At 51.7% G+C, this 19,422-nt stretch overlaps 1 protein-coding gene across 6 annotated transcripts in view; it reads right to left on the reverse strand.

The window, feature by feature from the left end:
• The window catches only part of MYH10 (myosin heavy chain 10), a 100,785-nt gene that overhangs the window by 46,743 nt on the left and 34,620 nt on the right, over positions 1 to 19,422 (reverse strand). For all 6 annotated transcript variants that reach the window (XM_073881680.1, XM_073881679.1, XM_073881677.1 and 3 more), the window contains 9 exons: positions 15,498 to 15,561; positions 13,721 to 13,819; positions 11,398 to 11,541; positions 11,036 to 11,131; positions 10,280 to 10,398; positions 9,567 to 9,719; positions 6,315 to 6,488; positions 3,244 to 3,417; positions 2,901 to 3,015 (listed from right to left, as the gene is read on the reverse strand). In XM_073881680.1, the coding sequence (XP_073737781.1) occupies positions 2,901 to 3,015; positions 3,244 to 3,417; positions 6,315 to 6,488; positions 9,567 to 9,719; positions 10,280 to 10,398; positions 11,036 to 11,131; positions 11,398 to 11,541; positions 13,721 to 13,819; positions 15,498 to 15,561 (1,138 nt within the window). The remainder of the gene's footprint in view (positions 1 to 2,900; positions 3,016 to 3,243; positions 3,418 to 6,314; positions 6,489 to 9,566; positions 9,720 to 10,279; positions 10,399 to 11,035; positions 11,132 to 11,397; positions 11,542 to 13,720; positions 13,820 to 15,497; positions 15,562 to 19,422) is intronic.

Here is a 19,422-nt window from a genome sequence, read left to right on the forward strand (position 1 = left end):
GATTTTCCACCCTAGAGCCCTCGCCACACTCCGCGCCTGCCGCTGACTCTGTGTATGAAACACGCAGTCCTCAAAACCGAACAGACTGCCCTGGGCCCCGAAGATCGGCCCCCCTTCTCCGCGATCCTGTCACTCAGATGCGGGCACCGACCACCTCAGATGACAGGCGACAGGACTCCGCCCGTGGTAGCCATGTCGGGGCAGCAAACTCGTGGGACTGGTCCAGAGCAGAGGCGACAGCGTGGCCAAATCACGCTAGGGGCAGATACACTGCTCCCGGCCCATCCTGACTAAGGGGGCCACACTGGCTCCCCAGCAGCTACCTGTAGAAAATCGCTACTGTGGGGGGGCAGGGGGCGTCCAAGCCACGGACTAAGCTCATACGCATGGGGCTCAGGCCAGGACCGGAGGAGCCCGCAAGGCCGCTAGCCTTTGGGTAAGCAAGTCAGTAACGTAACGTCTCCGCCGATACAAAAAGCACGGAAGCCAGGTAAGGACGCTCCAGACGTGGTCCCACCGGTCAGACACCTCACCTGGGCTACGCGGCGGCCATGGACCCCTGCGGCCCGTGCCCGCCACACCTCACCCTCCTACCGCGGCTGACGTCTGGGGCCGGCCAGGCGCGGAGGCAAAGGAGGTCGGAAGGAGGAAGGCCAGGAAGGAACCGGGGGCCGAGATGGAGGCTCGCCCGTCCTGCTGCGGAGTCTGTGTGCGTCCTTGAGTCTCCGGCTGGGCTGCCAGCTCGGGGCGGGGGGTGCAGGGGAACATCCCGCACTGTCCCCCGATGGACCCCACCCATCACGACCATGGCGAGCCCACGGTGAGACAGTCTTGTAGAATGGGTCAGGGGCTTCCCACAGTATCATTTTCGGTTAAGAAATTAAAAAATGAGTCAAAAGTGATTCACTATAGCAGAACCAGGAGGTTAGTCCAGGCAGGACCTCATGCCTTTGGTAATATGGTCTCTTTCTCCTCCGCTGCCCGCTTCTCCTCTCATTCACGAGGAAGAGAGAGTCTGTTTTTGAGGCTTCCTCTGTTCCCCCACTCCGTGGGCATTCCTTCCACGCCCGCTGCCGCCTCCTCGGCACCTTGCACTCAGCTCCCCACTTCTGGGCCCTTCGCCCGGATCCAGCCCACAGACCGCTGCCTGTCTGTCTTCCACTCCGCCCCGGGGGCACCGGCCCGGCTTGCACACCCGCGGGAGTGTGACCGGCAGGCGGGGCCCCCCGGGGCCCGGCCCGGGGGGCCCCCCCCCCCCCCCCCACCCCGCGCTGGGCTCCCCACCTCCACACTGGGCTCACTCCTGCTGCCGGCTCAGCACCCCCTCCCGAGCCACTCTCACTTCGGGAAACGCTCCCCGCCTTTGCAGCAGCTCGGGCCCCCGGGGCGTGCTCAGTCAACGCCAGCCTTCGCGACTCGGCGAACCGTGATCCTTCAAGGACCAGGGCAACCGCCTCCCTGTCCCCGACCAGCTGCCTGGGCACCTCTCCTCTAACGCACGTCGCTGAACGCTCGTTCCCTGCCACCCGTGGGGCATTCGTCACAGCTGCTGTCCGCACTCCAGTTTACGTGCCTCTCCGTCTCTCCCCTGTGCTCAGAGGTCTGGCGGGAGCGCCGGGACGAGCGGAGGGCCCAGGGCTCCAGGAGTGGCACGGCGCCCGGCAGGGTCGCAGCTGAGGGGACACGTCCCTTGCACCTCCCCCGCCAGTGCTCAGCACCACTGGCCTTTCTGGCCCCGTGGGCCCCGTGACAGCCGGCGCTCCGAGTGCTCTTGTCCACCCTGGTTCCAGCGTCTCACATCCCCGTGCCACCGCTTCCTAGCCACGGCGTCGGGGGGCCCTCGTCTGTCCAGAGGCCACCAGCTGCCCTCCTCAGAGCTCAGGCTGCCCCCTCGACTGCCCGGCTCACCGTGCTGACAGGGGACGCGCAGCATCTGGCCGGAGACTCACGTCCGAAAGCACGAAGATTATCTAACCTTCCCCAGGTCCCTCCTTTTAGGGTCTCAGGCGGACCATCTCTTCCGAGGACCCCCGTGCGCCTGCCACCCACCCGTGCAGGCCCAGCAGATGCACATGACCGCTCCTCACGAGAGTGGCCCTTCGCCCTCCGCACGTTCTCAGCGTTCACTCTGCTCTGTCCTTCCGCCTCCATAGCCCTGACCCCTTCTTTGTCGCTTCCTGGGTTTCTTTCTACCTCTCAGAAGCTGGCTAGGTCACAAGATCCTTAGATGCTACGGAAAAAGCAGAAGTGAGCCGGGTTCCTGAAGAGGCCTGGCCCGGGGCCGAGGGCCTGCGTGGCCTGAGGCCGCGCGAAGAAGGGGGACACGACCAGGATGACACAGCAGCGAGCGCAAAGCTCTGGAAGGCACCACGTCCCACTGCGCACGGACTCACGGATGTTGTTTTGCTGGTCCTAGTACAACCTTCTAGTCTGCGACCAAACAGCCAACTCTGTACCTGAGGCTCACGTAAGCAAACCAACTACGCGGACTGATGGAAAGAAAAACTGATCTCTGTGCAGGTTCTCGAATTTATTCAGCAGCCACTGTGTGTGTGAGTGGAGGGCCGCCCCTGGAGCAGACGCAGCTCAGCTGAGCTGTGGGACCCAGAGAGTGAGGGCGGGGCTTCTCTGGTCTTGTGTCCAGTGGCCCGGGATTACAGCCCAACTGGGCCCTAGAATGATCCACACCTGCCACAGCATCTGACCAAGAAGGCAGATGTCCTGGTGCCCGGGGGTGGGCACCAGCGTGGGTAACTTCGGTCTAGCGGCAGCCCTGCTCTAGGGAGAGCGAGTTTTACAGTAAAACATCTGGACACAGATCTACGTAGACGAACCATCTAGAAGGCTCAATTGGAAAAGCTTCCGGCCAAGTGTCACTGCAAACGTGAGCGTGTTCTTACCGTCCTTCCAAAGCTCCGCCACGAATCTGTCCGAGGACTGGTGCAGGAGGGTGGCCACGTTGTCGTTCAGGGGGTCCATGTTCTTCATCAGCCACTCGTCGGCCTTGTAATCCACCTGGCCCATGGCGGGCGAGATGCGGAAACACAAACACAGGGGACATTTTCAGCCTTCCCCCAGAACGTTCGCAGGACCACCGGACGAGCGGGCGGCCTCGGAGGCCGCGCATCGGTCACGGGCACGACACGGAGGGCTCACACCCGCGTGCATTTCCGCACATTTGCTCCCGGCGCCACGGGACGCAGCAGGATTTCCGACTCCGGGTAGTGGCCGCTCGGCCCTTACCTTGCCCGCGTAATGTATGATGCAGAAGTCAGCTTTGTCTTTCAGCTGCCGGGGCTTCTGGAACTTGGAGTGAGAGCCTTGCTCCTGAACTAGTTTCTCCACAAAGGTTTTGTCTGTGGCCTTCGGGAACCAGCACTCTTCGTCCAAAAGGGCCAGCACGCCGGGGGGGTTCGCCTGGGAACGAGAGGCAGCGAGAGTGGACAAGCCGCGTCCCCGGGAGCGGTGGAATGCTTACAACGACTAAGGGTGTTGGGAAGATCCGCGGAAACCGAGGCGCCAGGGCAGCAGGTAACGGACCCGACCCAGGGCACAGGCGGGGCTGTCGAGCCGCTGACCAAGGGAGGAGTCACTCGCTCTGGAAAACGGACAAACCTCTAAACCGTAAGTGAACTCATTCCACGTGGACGGCCCCCAAAAGCAGCCACTGAGAGGCCCCAGCGAGGAGCCAGGAGGTGGGACATGCAGTGGGACGCTTCCATTCAGGCACTGGCCGGGGAAACGATCCTAAAACCTCCACCAGAACAAACTCTGGCTGCTGGTGGGGCGGGCGGGGGGGGGGGGGGGGGGGGGGGGGGGGGGCACGAGAGGAAGGGGAATTTTTAAAAAAGAAAACCAGAACAAAAGCACTCCTCCACTAGATGGAAGGTTTCCAACACCTTACATCCTAAGCGATTTCAGTTTCTGTTTAAGGGACGACGAAATAAATGTGTCCCTTCACGCTTGGCACAACAGTGGAACCAGAATCCGGGACAGAAAACAGAAAGTGGGGTAACGATTTATCAATTATTGTATGCATTTATTTCGGCCAATGCTTGCGAGCAAGGCTATTTTATTTCACTCGGCTGGGTCCCCGCAGAAAGACCCAGAAAGCACGAGAGAAAGTGAATTTGGACTCCGAGAGCACGCTGATACCACTGAACTGGTCCCGTGAGCGTGGCCCGTAGGGCACGCGAGTTATGGCTCGGTACAGAAAAAGAGCGTTGAGCCCCTGCACGGACTTCCCTTGTGCAGGTGAGTGGAGGACGCCCGAAAGCGACACGAACAGTTAAATCGCGAAGGCCTAGGTCACTGTGCCTGGGTCATCCCTCATGGTCACCCCGCAAGTACGGCGAGGCGGTGAGACAAGACTCAGGGCAGTGACTCCAGGGCGCACCTATGAAATCTGTGGTTCTTTAACTCATGCAGCCTTTACGTCCACTGGGAAAGAGCCGGCTCTATACAGACACTGCTTAAAGCACCCAGGAGTCAGTGTGACCATCGGTCAGGGGAAGGCCGTGGCCGCACAGATCGCCAGCAGGCAGAAGCTAGGGGGCGCCCTGCGATGAGCCCCGGGTGGCTAACTGCTCCACGGCTCCTCCACCTCCAAGAACCCACAGGGCTCAGAGCAGCTCCAAGAGCGATGATCAAAGGCGGGTAGGATCAGGCAGTCTTAAAGAAGCCAAGGTTAGAGAGGCAGGTAACTCAACATGCCCCATTCACCGGACTCTGAAGATCCGTATTCACATTAATGAGGGCACATCCATCTTTCTAGCACGATTCTTACATTTTAATCCCTTTCAGTGAGAAGATTCCTAAGTTCTGAAACAGGATCCCGAATGTAATTTAATCTTTTCTAAACGGCTCGGTGACAGCATGATGGTGAATGTCCCCGGTTAGGTCTTTTTATTTTTGCTACTTCATCCCTCAGTGTCAAGCTCTGTGTTATCGCTTCTCCTTTCACTGGGGATTTCTACAGAGCTGGAAGTCTGGGAGACGGTTTCCATCTGAGGCTGGGGGCAGCATGGTAAGGGGGCAGCTTCTGTAAGCGGCTTGCTGAGCTTCCCCTCCTGGCTGCCAGGGGGTACAGCCAAGTTGTTAATATTTGTTTGAGATCACAAGTGAATGAGTTCTACGTGGTCCTGTGTATTTTTTTTTTTTTTTTAAAGATTTTTATTTGAGAGAGAGAGAGAGGGAGAGGGAGAAGCAGACTCCCCACTGAGTGTGGAGCCCCACTTGGGACTTGATCCCAGGACCCTGGGATCATGGCCTGAGCCGAAGGCAGACGCTTCACAGACTGAGCCACCCAGGCGCCCCGGTCCTGTGTATTTCTGCGTTAAGACTAAACCAAAAAGGGGCGCCTGGGTGGCTCAGTTGGTTAAGCGACTGCCTTCGGCTCAGGTCCTGATCCTGGGGTCCCAGGATCGAGTCCCGCATCGGGCTCCCTGTTCAGCGGGGAGTCTGCTTCTCCCTCTGACCCTCTTCCCTCTCGTGCTCTCTATCTCTCATTCTCTCTCTCTCTCTCAAATAAATAAATAAAAATCTTTAAAAAAAAAAAAAAAAGACTAAACCAAAAGGGAAAGAATGCCTGATGCTTAAGAAGAGTGCTATAAAAACTACATCTGCCCAGGGCACCTGGGTGGCTCAGTCGGTGAAGCGTCTGCCTTCCGCTCAGGTCATGATCCCAGGGTCCTGGGATCGAGCCCCGCGTCGGGCTCCCTGCTCAGCGGGGCGACGGCTTCTCCCTCTGCTCCTCCCCCTGCTCGTGCTCTCTCTCACCCTCTCAAATAAACAGACTAAAACAAAAAACAACAAAAAACATGTCCCCCCCCAAACCCCTGAAACTTCAAATTAGAAAAAAAACGCTGACAAAATAAGAACAGCCTTATGCTCACAAGGATAAGCTTTAGTTATGTGCAAAATGAGTCTGGATGCCATGTCCCGCTCCCGGCCGAGTGCGCCGCCGGCCCGTGTGGCCCTGGCGGGGGGGTGGTGGGGGGGGTACGGGGGACTGGGCAGGGAGGGGTCAGAGAGGGCGCTGCGGATGCGGACGGTGGTCAGAAAAAGATTTCTTTTAAGATAGGTATTTTATCAAAGTATCACCTTCCTACAACATTTATGTTAGAAAACTGTCTTAAGACTAATAGGCCGGGGCGGGGGGGCTGCCTCTGTCGGTGGAGGAAACGACTCTTAATCTCACGGTTGTGAGTTCGAGCCCCACGCTGGGCGTGGAGCCTACTTTAAAGAAAGACTCAGTGGGGGGATAAGCACCAGAAAGGCCCGGAAGCCCCGCCCGCGCAGGACCGCGGCCTTACGGGTCTCTCGATGAGGTCGATGCAGGGCTGCAGGTCGAGGCCGAAGTCGATGAAGCTCCACTCGATGCCCTCGCGCTGGTACTCCTCCTGCTCCAGGATGAACATGGTGTGGTTGAAGAGCTGCTGCAGCTTCTCGTTGGTGTAGTTGATGCACAGCTGCTCGAACGAGTTCAGCTGCGGGCGGCCGGGGTTCCGAACATGGGGAGGGAGGGAGAACAGGACCCGTCAGTCCCCTTCTGGCAATCGACACAACTCACGGAACGCTCCCAGCTAGGGACCGGACGGTGCCGGCCCCGCGCGACCAGGGTGACGGAGCCCGGGGGCCTCTGCCAGTCCCCGCGTCCGTCCCCCGTGGCCCAGGCCGCGTGACTTCAGCGACACGCTCCGAGGAGGAAAAGAGAGAATCCTCGACTCGGTGCGCGACGTCTGTGACCTACGCATACAACAACTCCTAAAGTTCCTACTGCTGAAGGGTTCGCGGACAGAAGCGAAGAAGCAGCGAGGAAGGAAGAGGGAAAAGGAAGGGAAACGGACGGGGGAGACCGTGGACGTGCGCCTGTCCCCCCTTCTCCTCAGCCGCCAACTCTGGGGCAGCTCCAGAAAAGTCCCTCTTGGCCTCACAGGGTCGTTGATGAGATCCCGGTCAGGCCCCACACGAGCCCTCGTACGTGCGAGGCTCCAGGCCGCCTCTCCACGCGCTGCCTTCCCTTAGCAGTGTCCAGGCTGGGCGGTGACACAGGGGGACCAGGCTCATGGTGGTGAGCACGGAGCAGCGTTATGTGTGTCCCGATTTGGCCTTGTGTGTTGGTTACACGTCAGCAGGAACAGCGCTAGCGTGTCGCCCTCGGCCTGAGCAGCTTCCCCACGTTAGACACTGCCGTTTCCTCCCCGGTGACCTCTGCCCACTTCTCTACTAGGCTGCTGTTGGGCTGGAGGGCTGGAGACGTGGAGAGGTGGAGGGGTGGAGGCGTGGAGGGGTGGAGGGATGGAAGGGTGGAAGGATGGAAGGGTAGAATGGTGGAGGGGTGGAAGGGTTGAGGGGCGGAGGGGCTGAAGGATGGAAGGGTGGAGGGGTGGAGGAGTCTAACTTTTACAAGCAATCACCTCACATATTAGAAGTTCTCCACCTTTGTTCCTGCCTCCATGCTGTTCACAGGTAGCATGCGCCCATAAATAACCTCTTTCATTCGAAAAAGGGACCTTCAATTAGGGAATGCGTAATCCATCTCCGAGGAACAGATTTATAGTCTGAAAAAGCCATTCCAATCCTCTCCCCATTGGGGGTGTTCTATTATTTCAGCAGGAGGTCACGCTCGGAGGGCACGGACCGTGTTTGCCTTGCTCAGCACTGGATTTCCAGCGAACGGCATCAAGATTTGCAGACGGAGGCCTGCCCGGTGGTGCTTATTCACGTTTAGGTAAATGCATCTTGTTCTGCCTTGGGATTAGGAGATCTTACTGCTCTGTTTAGTCTGGGCAGCTCTGTGTCATGGCATTTTGTAAAAAATGAGATTTCTACTTCTTTTCCATACTGAAGCTACCACCTGTATTTTTACACCATCCATTCTTACGATGGTAATGCAGAGCACACAATGACAAATGGACAAAGAACTGTGTTGCGAGGTCTCACGTCACCTGCTCGTGACTGTGGTCAGCCACGGTCACCTGCTTCTCGTGGACCCTTCCAGAGAGGTCTGTGCACTCTGCTGTGTGTGTTACCTTGACTTTTTCTTTAAACTTAACATATGTGTCTTGACGTCTTTCCACAGGAGAAAATCCAGCCACCTCCTTCTTTATGACAGGTGCACGGTACTCCACGGTATGGAGATGCTGTTATCCAGTGAGCCAGTTTCCTAATGGTGGACATTTAAGCTTTTTCCTAAATTCTTTCCCCAGGACAAACAATGCTTGTGAAATAATCCTGCGTTTTTCACTTTTTATATCTTTCGCCTGTCTGTATATTCAGAGATCAAAACTGCAGTTCTTCAAGTCCTATAGCTTTATCGTGTTTTGTCTTTTTATAACGTCCTTTCCATTTTCCAGAATTTTACTATTATTTTTCAGTAGTTCAGTTTCCAAGTTAGTTTTAGAAGGTTCTCGTTCTCCCCCACCCCTTAAAATTCCCATCAATGAGTTTTGAACACATACGTTAGATTTAGAGATAACATGGGGAAGATTCACGCCTTTATGATGCAGGATTTTCCCATCTGAGAACAAGGGATGTTTTCCCGTGTGTTCTTCTTTTGTTTCTCACGTAGCACCGGGAGGTTGCCTTCAACTAAACTGTGCCTATTTCTTCTTAAATTGATTCTTCCAAATCTCAGGTTTTTGTCGCAGTTGGAACTGGGGCTCTTTTCTTCGATTGCATCTCCCGACTGTTTGTGTAGACAAGATTTTCTTTTTTTTTTTTAATGCGATGTGTAGCCAGCCACCTTCCATGATTTCTCAAGTTTTTTACAAATCAGTACATATTAATGCAATCTCTCATAGCAGCAGCTCACTGGGTAAGGCTGCCTGGACTGCTGACAGTTCAGGTCTCCTCAGGAGACCGAGCATCTTAAAGGAGTTCATTTTATAGCAAGACAGTTCATCAGCCAGTCGTGGCCAAGGGGGGGCGGAACACTGATCCCAAGAGTGTGTAACTTAGTATTTGTGCCTGACCATTCGGTTGGTCCATCAAAGAGACGCGTTTTTTTAGGAGACCAAGAATATATCGTCTTTCTTGCAAAACCATACCAGACGTGCGTCTACACACCTGTGAGGGATGGATGCAGAGTGTGCGGACAAATCCAGTCAGAGTGACAGCAAGATACACGGAAATCATCGCCGGATCTCTGGGACACAGCACGATCTATCCGCAGTTCCCCGTCTGTGATATTCCTCTCTCCCTTCCGGCAGCCGTGTCTTAGCCATGCTGGCTTTCTAGCAGTTTCTACCACTTGACAATTCTCTCCCGTACAAGACCACTGGGCTTGCTCTCATTATGCTGGGGGCTGCTCCTCCTCCTCCTCCAAGGAGGCTCACCTGTCAGCGCTGCAGAGACCCCTCCTGGGACCCTGCTTCTAAAGCTGCCCCCCACCCCAGTTCTTCCTCACAGCACCCCTGCTGGACTCTGCTAGAAGGCGGGGACTGCACGTGGTACACAGGCAACGGGCATTAATGCTGATTCCAAGAGTAATAAATAGGAGGGCAGGGGAAGGGGCAGAAGAGGGAAAGAGAGAGACGGAGAGACGGAGAGACGGAGAGACGTACCTCAAATATTTCAAATCCAGCAATGTCCAGGATTCCGATGAAAGATGCTCCCTGACGCTTGGTCCTGTCCAGAGCTTTGTTGATCCGGTGAACGAGCCAGCGAAAGAGCCGCTCGTACGTAGCCTTTGCCAGTGCCTCTACTGCAAAATCTGCCTGTAATTAGACAAAAATCAACCTTTTATTCCGCAGACGATCGCAACAGAGCATCACCAGGTGTTACCTGGAGTTTAATGTGCTCCCAAAACCCAAAAGAGCATTTGCTACTGAACCCTGTCTCCCTTTCGTATAGTACCGGAGGGTGTTAGCACAATTAAACGTAAACTGGAGGTAACCGGTTTCAGGGAAAGGCGAAGATGCCCAGGAAAAATAAAGCCCTCACGACGCCCCTGGGGCTCAGCATATCGGCCCCGACTCCTACAATCTTGGTGCTGGGCCACCCACCCAGGGGCCGGTGAGCAGCACGCTCCACCGTGGGTGGGCTTCCGAGGCAGACGACCTATTTACCTGGGGGAACCCGAAGGTGACATTTCACATTTACTTTTTAAACAGTCACCTTTAAAGTTTTTCTGAAAAAGAGAAAACGGAACAACATACAGTACCAAGAACCACCTGTTATAGGGAGCCCTTATTAATGTTTGTTACACGCGGATGGGAAGGTCTCAGGACAACGGCCTGTCATTCAGACAAATGTGTGCTGACAACGCTGAACTCACCTGCTCTTTGGTCTGGGCTTTCTGCACGTAGTCTCGGCCGACCTTGATCCGGGGGGTGAGGATGGCCCGAGTAAATTCCATCACGTTCATCCCCAGGAGATGGCAGAGCTTCTGTGCAACTAGAGCGTGAAAAGTCCCCTAAGCACCAGACTCCCACCTGTGATCTAGTCACGACACACTCAGTAAGAAGCCTTATCAAAAAAGGAACTGAGTCTTCAAGGACAAGGTTCGGGTCTTCCGTCCTCTCAAGTGAATGCTGCTCGTTCTTAGGTAACACGAGCTGGGCAGCAGGTCCTTTTTCTGGGTAGTTTACTGGCAACCCCCAGGGGATGCCCAGCAGGAGGCTTGAGTTCGTGTTAAACATTTCAAAGCTGGGAGATTTCATGTTAAAATCTGGATTTCCTTGAAAAATACAGACAGTATTTGGCAACACGGGGCCTATGCTCCTGGCAAGGGAACAATTGCCCAGAATCCTAACCTACAGCCCCCGTTCGGGGGGAGCCTCGTGGGCTCTGTGGCGTGGTCTTCGTGGCGTGTGGCCCCCGGGGCTGGGGCAGGGTCTCCACCGCCACCCCGGCTCGTCCCTCACTCAGGGGCTCGCCGGGCGGCCGCCCCACTCCACATGGCTCCGAGGGGAGCCTCATGAGCTCGCTTCCACGCACACTGCACCACGCGCTCGGAGAACACGCAACAAGTCGCACGACACAGGGCCACCACACAACACGACACAAGCAAAACTCGCACTGGTCCGCGTACCTGTATTTTCCGGCATGGACGCCTGATCCGTATTTCGCTCCTTTTTGAAAGAAATATTTCCGAACTGTAGCACTGAAGACACTACTTTAAGCATTGCTTTACACGGGTGTAAAAAGGAAAAAAAAGAAAAAACAGAATTATTGCCTCAAAATGGAGCAGACGTAGCCTCACTTATTCTGTGCTAAAAAATCAGCTACACGGAACTTTGTCGGTAAATTCCCGGCTTCCGGGAATTTGTACAATCAGGGGCGGTCGTCATGATTTGCCTGGTCATCTTCTGGCTCATGCTCCCCCCCTGCCCCGCCCCCCCCCGTGCAAGTCTCGTCTAAGGAGCAGCCGACTCGCAGGGAAAGCCCACATACACAGAATCTCCTCGTGAGAGAAGCCCATGATGTGCATCGCCTCCATGGTCTCCTGGAAGTTGTCTTTGTCCTGCTGCCCCGGGATGGGGATGTAGCCGTTGGAAAGGAATCTGTAGTTATTAAACCCTTCGAGGAGCAAATCCGCTGGAAGGAAAGAGAATGGGATGCGGTGTAACGGCCTCCCACGGACAAAGCACGCCCGCCGGCGCCCGGGGCTCATCGCAGGGGAGCGGTGGCTCGCGTCCTCCCCACCACCACACACTTCCTGCCATACTTTTTCTTTCTTCGTAGATGCATTTCAAAACCACACACAGTTTTCCATCCTCCGTGTCACTGAGGGAAAACGAGGCGGTCAGCTCAAAATTGCAACTGGAGTTTTGGGGACAGCGGTTTACCAGCTCTATGGAATCGGTAACCGGGAAATGATGGATGTACGTTTTCCAGGTAACTCCGCCTTACTGTTTTTAGACTTAAATATGTTAGGCATCTTTTGAGGCAAAGTTTTTAAGCCCTAGAACCAATAAGCCTATGTTAGCAAAGCAGCTGAAAGCAGGCATTATGGCATCAGTATGACGCCATGAACATAAAGACCAGACATGGACGGTACAGACCCCCATCCCAGCCAATGCCCTGAAACCCTTTCTCCGAGCCAGTCTGTTGGGCAGTGAGTTTGCCTTTGTGAGTGACGCACCACCTCTATGTACGATGGGCTATTCTAACGGCCGCCCCCCATTGATCACTTGTGTCTTAGGGGCCGTGAGTCAGAACTCAACGCTGCCTTTCGAGAAGTGTGTTCTTCGAGAGGAGCAGGATGTTTCTCAGGGGGGGTCAGAAGACAGAGGGCTACTGATCCCCACACTAGAGTTTATCACGTGCTCTCCTGCAGACTTTCGCTGAGCGCACCGAGCCCTCAACCCTTCCCTCTCTCGTATTTCACCCGCACTGGGTACTGACTGCTTTTCTCTTTCTACCTCCTTCTTGTTAACACTTTGATCTTCTTCTTATTTTTTGATTCATGACTAGCGCAGAGTTATTGCCAGTCTGAAAGCCTGAGGTCTTCCTCCTCCTGAGCATCACACACTGTCATCAGCTTGAACGCTTAGTTTCTCATGACAGTGATTCTATTAATTTGTGGCTCATTTTTTTCCCTTGTAGGTCTCTCATTTCTGGGCTCAACGCTTTCACAGGTGTCTGTGGTTAGCAAAAGCCTGGACCCTGAGTGACAGAAGAGTACAAGGCCCGTGTCCGTTGGGATCTCTGGAGAATACACGTAATGGTCACATCGAAGGAGCACTGAATTCAAGACTCAGAAGAAATCAGGAAGTTGTGCATCTTCCCCTCACCCTCAAATACCTCTGATCCAGCAAACTTCTGACCCGGCACTTTGCCCCCAACCAGTCCCTAAGCTTCCAGTCCTTAGGATTCAAGACAAAATAAATTGAAGTCCATTATAAGCTCCTTCTAGTACTCGTGGAAGCGTACATATATCTTCAATTGTAAACCCGGGAATAAAAATATATTTATTTATTTTTTCTTACAAATGTTGAGACAGAACTTGTATAAAAATCCATCATTTGTCTTCTAATTTAAAACTTTAAAATTTTTTTATCTTTATTTGAGAGAGAGCGAGAGCACAAGCTGGGGGAGGAGCAGAGGCAGAAGGAGAAGCGGACTCCCCACGGAGCAGGGAGCCCGATGCGGGACTTGATCCCCGGACCCTGAGCCGAAGGCGGACGGCTTAACCGACTGAGCCACCCAGGCGCCCCCAGAAATTTCTTTTAAAGGAAAGAAATAAACATAGAGAAGATAATGTGACACTGCCCACGTAACTGCCACTTAAAATCAAGTATTTCTCCCATGGCATGGAAGTTTAATTTCATTTCCATTTTGGGGTGTGTACGAAATGACAGTGAAGCCTGGAACAAGACAGGCTGAACCGCACAGGTCCGCCCACACACGGGTTTTTCCCCGCAGAGTCCAGTTCTGTGAGTGTGTGCTCTCTTCCTTAGAATTTTCTTAGCATTTCTTCCTCCAGTTTGCTTTTCTTATAAGAATGCAGCATGTAACGCATAGAACGTACAAAACACACGTTAATGGACTGGCTGTCGGTAAGCCTTCTTGTCAACAGCTGGCTGCAGGTAGTTAGGTTGTGGGGGAGTCACAAGTTATTCGCGGATTTGTGACCGTGTGGGGCGTGGTGCCTCCAGCCCCGTATTGTTCCAGGGTCGACTGCACGGGTTCCTCAAAATGTTCTCTTTCAGAAACATTTAAGACAAAAAAACCATATTCCGATAAATAAACAGTAAGAAACTTTGTGACTTACACTTTAGGTGTTCTCCTGCTCCGGATAACAACTGGTAAAAGATATGAAAAGTACGTTCGTCTTTTGCTTGACGAACGGCACGAGATTTTTCCAGAAGGTCTGAGCGAAGATGGTTAAGGATCGAACCGAAGAGGTGGCCGGCCCTCTCTCAGTGTCTATACGAATATGAGTTGTAAAACGGTTTCTTTCTCAGATACCCATTAGCCCTCCGGCGATGAACCATTCTGAATGGTTAAAACTCGTAAGTGAAAAAGGAAACTTACGCACTATGTCCCTCGCTCATCTGTGGGGATCGTGGATGGGAGGGAGCTCGAAGATCAGGGTGCTGCCCTCGCCCCACTCCACCCCACTGGCCCCTACTCCGGCTTATATTCAAAGAACACGGCACCAAACCAGGAACTCAGAAGCTATAAAAAGGAAGTTGAGTTGCTGAAGGCAGGAAAAGCCTTATAGCAGTTTACCACAATCTTACAAATAAGGAAACCAAGGCACAAAAGGGAATTAAAATAACACCACTAGTAAGTTGCAGAGTCAGGAATCAAAGCTCGGTTCGACCCCACAAGCCATGCGCTCGGCCCCCGTGCTCCCCGAGAACTCCTCGTGGAAAGCCTCACGCCAGTGGTGCCGGCCCCTCGACATCCACCGTCTTGCTCGAACTTTCCAAACACCGGAGACAGCCCTGATCAGATCAGCCACTGGCCTGCTCATGCTACCTCTCCAGAGCTGTGAGCCCCCCACCGGGGCTTCCCACATGGCACCTGCTCGCCCCCAACCCACTCCTGCCTCCCAGACCATGGCACACCTGCCTGGGCGTCTGGGGCGCAGATCTGGGACTTCCACCAAGCTGAATTAATTTTGTACATGCCATAGAGCTTAGATTTTCAATTAGATCACCCCAAACACATCCTCCACATTTGGTGGAAAATACGTTCACACGAATGCCATAGCAGACCTATGCGAAGAAACTCTAGATCCATCCCCCGTCATTTCTCAAGTGATTCTTGTGTCTTCTGGCTCTGAGCGTATTCAGAGACGTAAGACACAATTCTGAATTAATGGGAAAATTTTGATCTCTCCTTTACCTGAGGGATAGAAACGTTGTATTTCTATCACGGGATCTCTGATACTTGTCAGAAGCAGCAGAGAACTGTCTCCTATATCCTTCCTAACTGGCATCCCATCATTCAGAATCATTTCTATTACCTCTTTAATCCAACTAACTCTATATGGAGTTACCATTCCTAAAGGCCACTCTATGCATGTGACATTTCCTCAGACAAGTCTATGTAGTTGGCATTTGTTTTTCCTCTAGTTTTATTCTGCTGAACACTAACTGAAATGACTTGAACTCTGCACTTTCATAAGGCTTGTTTTGGGGGGCACATGCCCATCCCACGAATACCAGGAGCAGATGGTAAAAAGGGGTAACCTAACACCCAACTGAAGAGTGGTTCAATAGGATGGTATTCACCTGGAGGTTCTTCCACCATATCAACATTTCCTGGGTCACGTGCAGGCAATCCTTACCTCGATGGGACTCTCCACTGCCCCAGCCATGTGAACAGGGCAGGGCCCACTGTTAAAACCACCACCACCAGCAAAACAACATTTAGGGGTTAACATTCGGTAGCTGGAAGTTTCTGATCGAGTCAAGATCTCTCCAGGCTTCAGTCTGATCATCTGGGTGATGGGAGTCATATCACAGAGGGTCCACCTTGAGGCTGGCCACAGGGGAAGTCACTCTTTAGTCTGGATTATGCCATTATGAAAAGGATACACGTTTCAATGTTGGCCCCAACGATATAGCCAGTTACATCAAAGTTGATCCGAATAAACTTGCCCTGAAGATAAATCACAAGAAAATTAGAAGTAAGTAAGGACACAGAGGGTATGAACAAATAAAGTGACAAACCAACGCGCCCTGCCAAGTGTCCATGAGTTGGTCACAAAAATGGGTCTTAAATATTACCTCGAATAGAAAGGGAAGGCAAAGCCTCCGGAAATTCCCACAACGTGGCAATAGGACGCAGCTACCTTCCCGGGCTGTGACGTAATAAAAATGAGACCCTGATCAATTAGAACTTTGAAAAAACTCTCCTCCATAATCTGAGATAAGAGATTTCACAGCATGAAAGGAACGCTGTATCCAGCCCCATAATGACAGGCTTGAGAAATGAAATCATACAATTTCCTAGGAAAATAGAAATCCATTCAAGAAAAAAGAGAGAAAACTTGAATAGATCATAATCATTAAAAATGAAATATAATTACTTATTCAAAAATGATGGATTGGCCTGATGAAACAGTTTTGCAAATTCCTAAGGAAAATTTAATGGCCCGACTGCACATAACTTCTTTTTTTTTTTTTACACATAACTGTTCTAAGGACACAGAAAATAGTGATTATTTCATAACTCATTTCATAAAGTTACCATAATACTGAATACCAAAACTGGTAAAGTGATTGTAAAAATGAGAAGGCAAAAATAAAAGCAAGTAGCTCACAAATTAAACCCTTTGCAGAACAAAGAAAACTGACGAATGGCAACAGATGGTTTATTCCACGACTTCAATGCTCGCTCCTCATGCAGACGGTCAAGGGATTGGAGGGCTTTCCTTGGGGAAACGGACAAGCTGATTCCGAGACTTACAGGGAAATGGAAAGAACCTAAAAGGTCACGACGATGTTGAGGAAGAGGAGCAGAGCCTCAAGGACTTGCACTACTCGATTTCAAAAAGCTCTAAGTTTATGAGGACAAGCTGGTGTTGGTGGGGGGACAGAGACACAGATCAATGGATCAGAAGAGAGTCCAGAAATAGACCACACGTCTACAGTCAACTCATCTTTCAACAAAAGGTGCCCGGATAATTCAATAGAGAAAGGACCAATCTTTCCAAAAAATGGTGCCTGAAAAATACGTAAAACAAAACCAAAAGAACCTAGACCCTTCCTCACACCATATAAAAAAGTTAACTCCGAAGAGATTAAACCTAGAAGCGTGGGCTAAAACCATAAACTTCTTTTATTTTCTTTTTTTAAAGATTTTATTATTTGACAGAGAGAGACACAGCGAGAGAGGGAACACAAGCAGGGGGAGTGGGAGAGGGAGAAGCAGGCCTCCCGCGGAGCAGGGAGCCCAACGCGGGGCTCGATCCCAGGACCCCGGGATCACGACCCGAGCCGAAGGCAGACGCTTAACGACGGAGCCACCCAGGCGCCCCTAAAACCATAAACTTCTAAAAAAACAAAAACAAAACAAAACAAAAAAAACAGGAGAAAATCCTTATGACCTTAAAGTAGAAAAAGACTTCTTAGAAAGAATGCAAAGAGCATGAACCTTTAGAGTTTATCAACTAAAACCTGATAAACTGGATTTCATCAGGATCTAAAGCTTCTGTTCTTCAAAAGACACTGTGAAGACAATGAAAAGAGAAACCACAGACCAGCAGAGAATATCTACCAAATACCTACCTGGGAAAAGACTTATTCCCAGAATATATAAAGAACAATTCAATAACAAGACAACCCAAGAAAAACATTGGGTAAAATATCTAAAGAGATTATTTCATCAAAGGAGATACGTAAAGAGTCAGTAGTATCTAAGAGGATGCTCAATGTCATGAGTTATTAGAGAAATGCAAAATAAAATGAGCATAAAGAGATACCAGGACATACCCACTAAAATGGCTAACATTCTGAAAAAAGACCAGCAATGAGACAGAACCGCTAGAACTCTCCCACAACCCTGGTAAGAATACAAAACAGCACAGCCACTTTGGAAAAGCCTGCGGGGTTTCGTATTAAGTGAAACCTAAGTTACCATATGCCCCAGCAATCTCACTCCTAAGGTAGTCACCCAAGAGAAACAAAAGCACGTGTCCACATCGACACCTGAAGTGAATGTTCAAAGCCACTTTATTCGTAATGGCCCTCCAATGGAAACAACCGAAAATGTCCATTGAGTGGTGAACAGATAAAGAAACTGTGGTAAGAGGGGCGCCTGGGTGGCTCAGTCACCGAGCGTCTGCCTTCGGCTCAGGTCTCGATCCCAGGGTCCTGGGATCGAGCCCCGCGTCGGGCTCCCTGCTCCGCGGGAAGCCTGCTTCTCCCTCTCCCACTCCCCCTGCTTGTGTTCCCTCTTTCACTCTCTCTGTCGGATAACTAAATAAAATCGTAAAAAAAAAAAAAAAAAAGAAAGAAACTGTGGTATAATCACACAGTGGAATATTACCGAGCAATAAAAAGGAACAAGCCAGTGATACACCCAACAACGTGGATGGATCCCAAAACAGCACGATGTTGTATGAAAGAAACTAGACATAAAACACCATGTGTTAATAGGATTCCATTTACCTGACATGGTCAAGAAAACAGACCACCGAGACAAAACAGATCAGTGGCTCCCAGGGCTGGGGGAGGGAGGCAACAACATGAAGGCGAAAGGGAGGTTCCTGGAGTAAAGGAAATATTCTCTCTCTGGGCCACGGTGCTGGCCTCAGTATGATACGCATGCATCTAACCCCGTCTAACTGTACACTGAAAAGGGTGAATTTTATTGGATGCAAGATATAATTCAGCCTAATTTTTATAAATAATCAAGGGAGAGATCTTAGAACCCCTTAGATAAATGCCAGTTAAAAAAAAATTAAACATCCGTTCCTTCTATTTACTATGAACAGATTACACGTTGGCCTACACCCTCTACTAAGGTGTCCAGTCCACTCCCCCAGCTTCTTACCCACTAGGCTCCTTCTTATGCCATTCCTACATTTATTGCATAAATATTTGCTTAGAGTACAAAAAAATGAGTAGTCAGTATCGGGATGCCACCACAAATTTTGAACATTATGTGGAAATTATGCTGCAGTAATGCTGACTTTTGAAATTGAAAACAAGGGGATAATTCACGAAAAATCAGTACTTCATTATATCTTCTGTTCAGTACTACGAGCACTCGTGAAGAACTCACCCAATTTTCCAATTTTGAAAACTGCACACCGAGCTAGGAAAAGAAGGGGAAACGAGAATGCGCGTGCAGCTCTTGGTGGGGGGAATCTCTAACGTGATCCGAAAACCCCGCTCTGCCCCGGAGACGTGTGGCTGGTAAGCACTTTACACAAATCCTACGATCATGGCCTTGAGGGCAAGGCTGACCTAATGCCCCCCAAATGGAAGCAGACCCATGAGGCCCTGCCCTTTCGAGGCCTGGAGGACATCGCGGTAGGGAACCTCCAAAGGACCAACAGGTGCTACAGGGACAGGGAGGGAGACTCCGAGAAGCAGGGCCATTTGAGATGAGTGAACTTACAGCTTATGTTCGTCTGCTTCCAGCTAAATGGTAACTAAAGGGAGGTTCTGTACCTGTTTACTCTAAGCTCTTGGAAAATAAGACCACAATGAACGGCAGGGGTCTGTGACACACTGCAACTGGATTTTGACCTCTTGACCACAAGAAAAAGCACTCCATAATTTCCAAGCGATAGAACCTTCTGGCCGACGGCGACCCGAAGGGGCCCCTGGAGGCCCCTCTATGCTCCTCTGCCAACAGGCTGTCTTCAAACGTTACGTGAAGAAACTCGCATCACGCTGCACACCCCACGTCGGATTTCCGCACAGGTCAGACGATTAAAGTCGTCAGAGTATCTGGAATCTACTTTCAAACCCCACAGCATCAAGGGGATGCTCTGTACGTGTGTGGGTT

Source organism: Callorhinus ursinus, unplaced genomic scaffold (assembly GCF_003265705.2).
Source record: "Callorhinus ursinus isolate GAN/ISIS: 27379988/994484 unplaced genomic scaffold, GSC_fseal_2.0 scaffold43, whole genome shotgun sequence".
Taxonomy (NCBI): domain Eukaryota; kingdom Metazoa; phylum Chordata; class Mammalia; order Carnivora; family Otariidae; genus Callorhinus; species Callorhinus ursinus.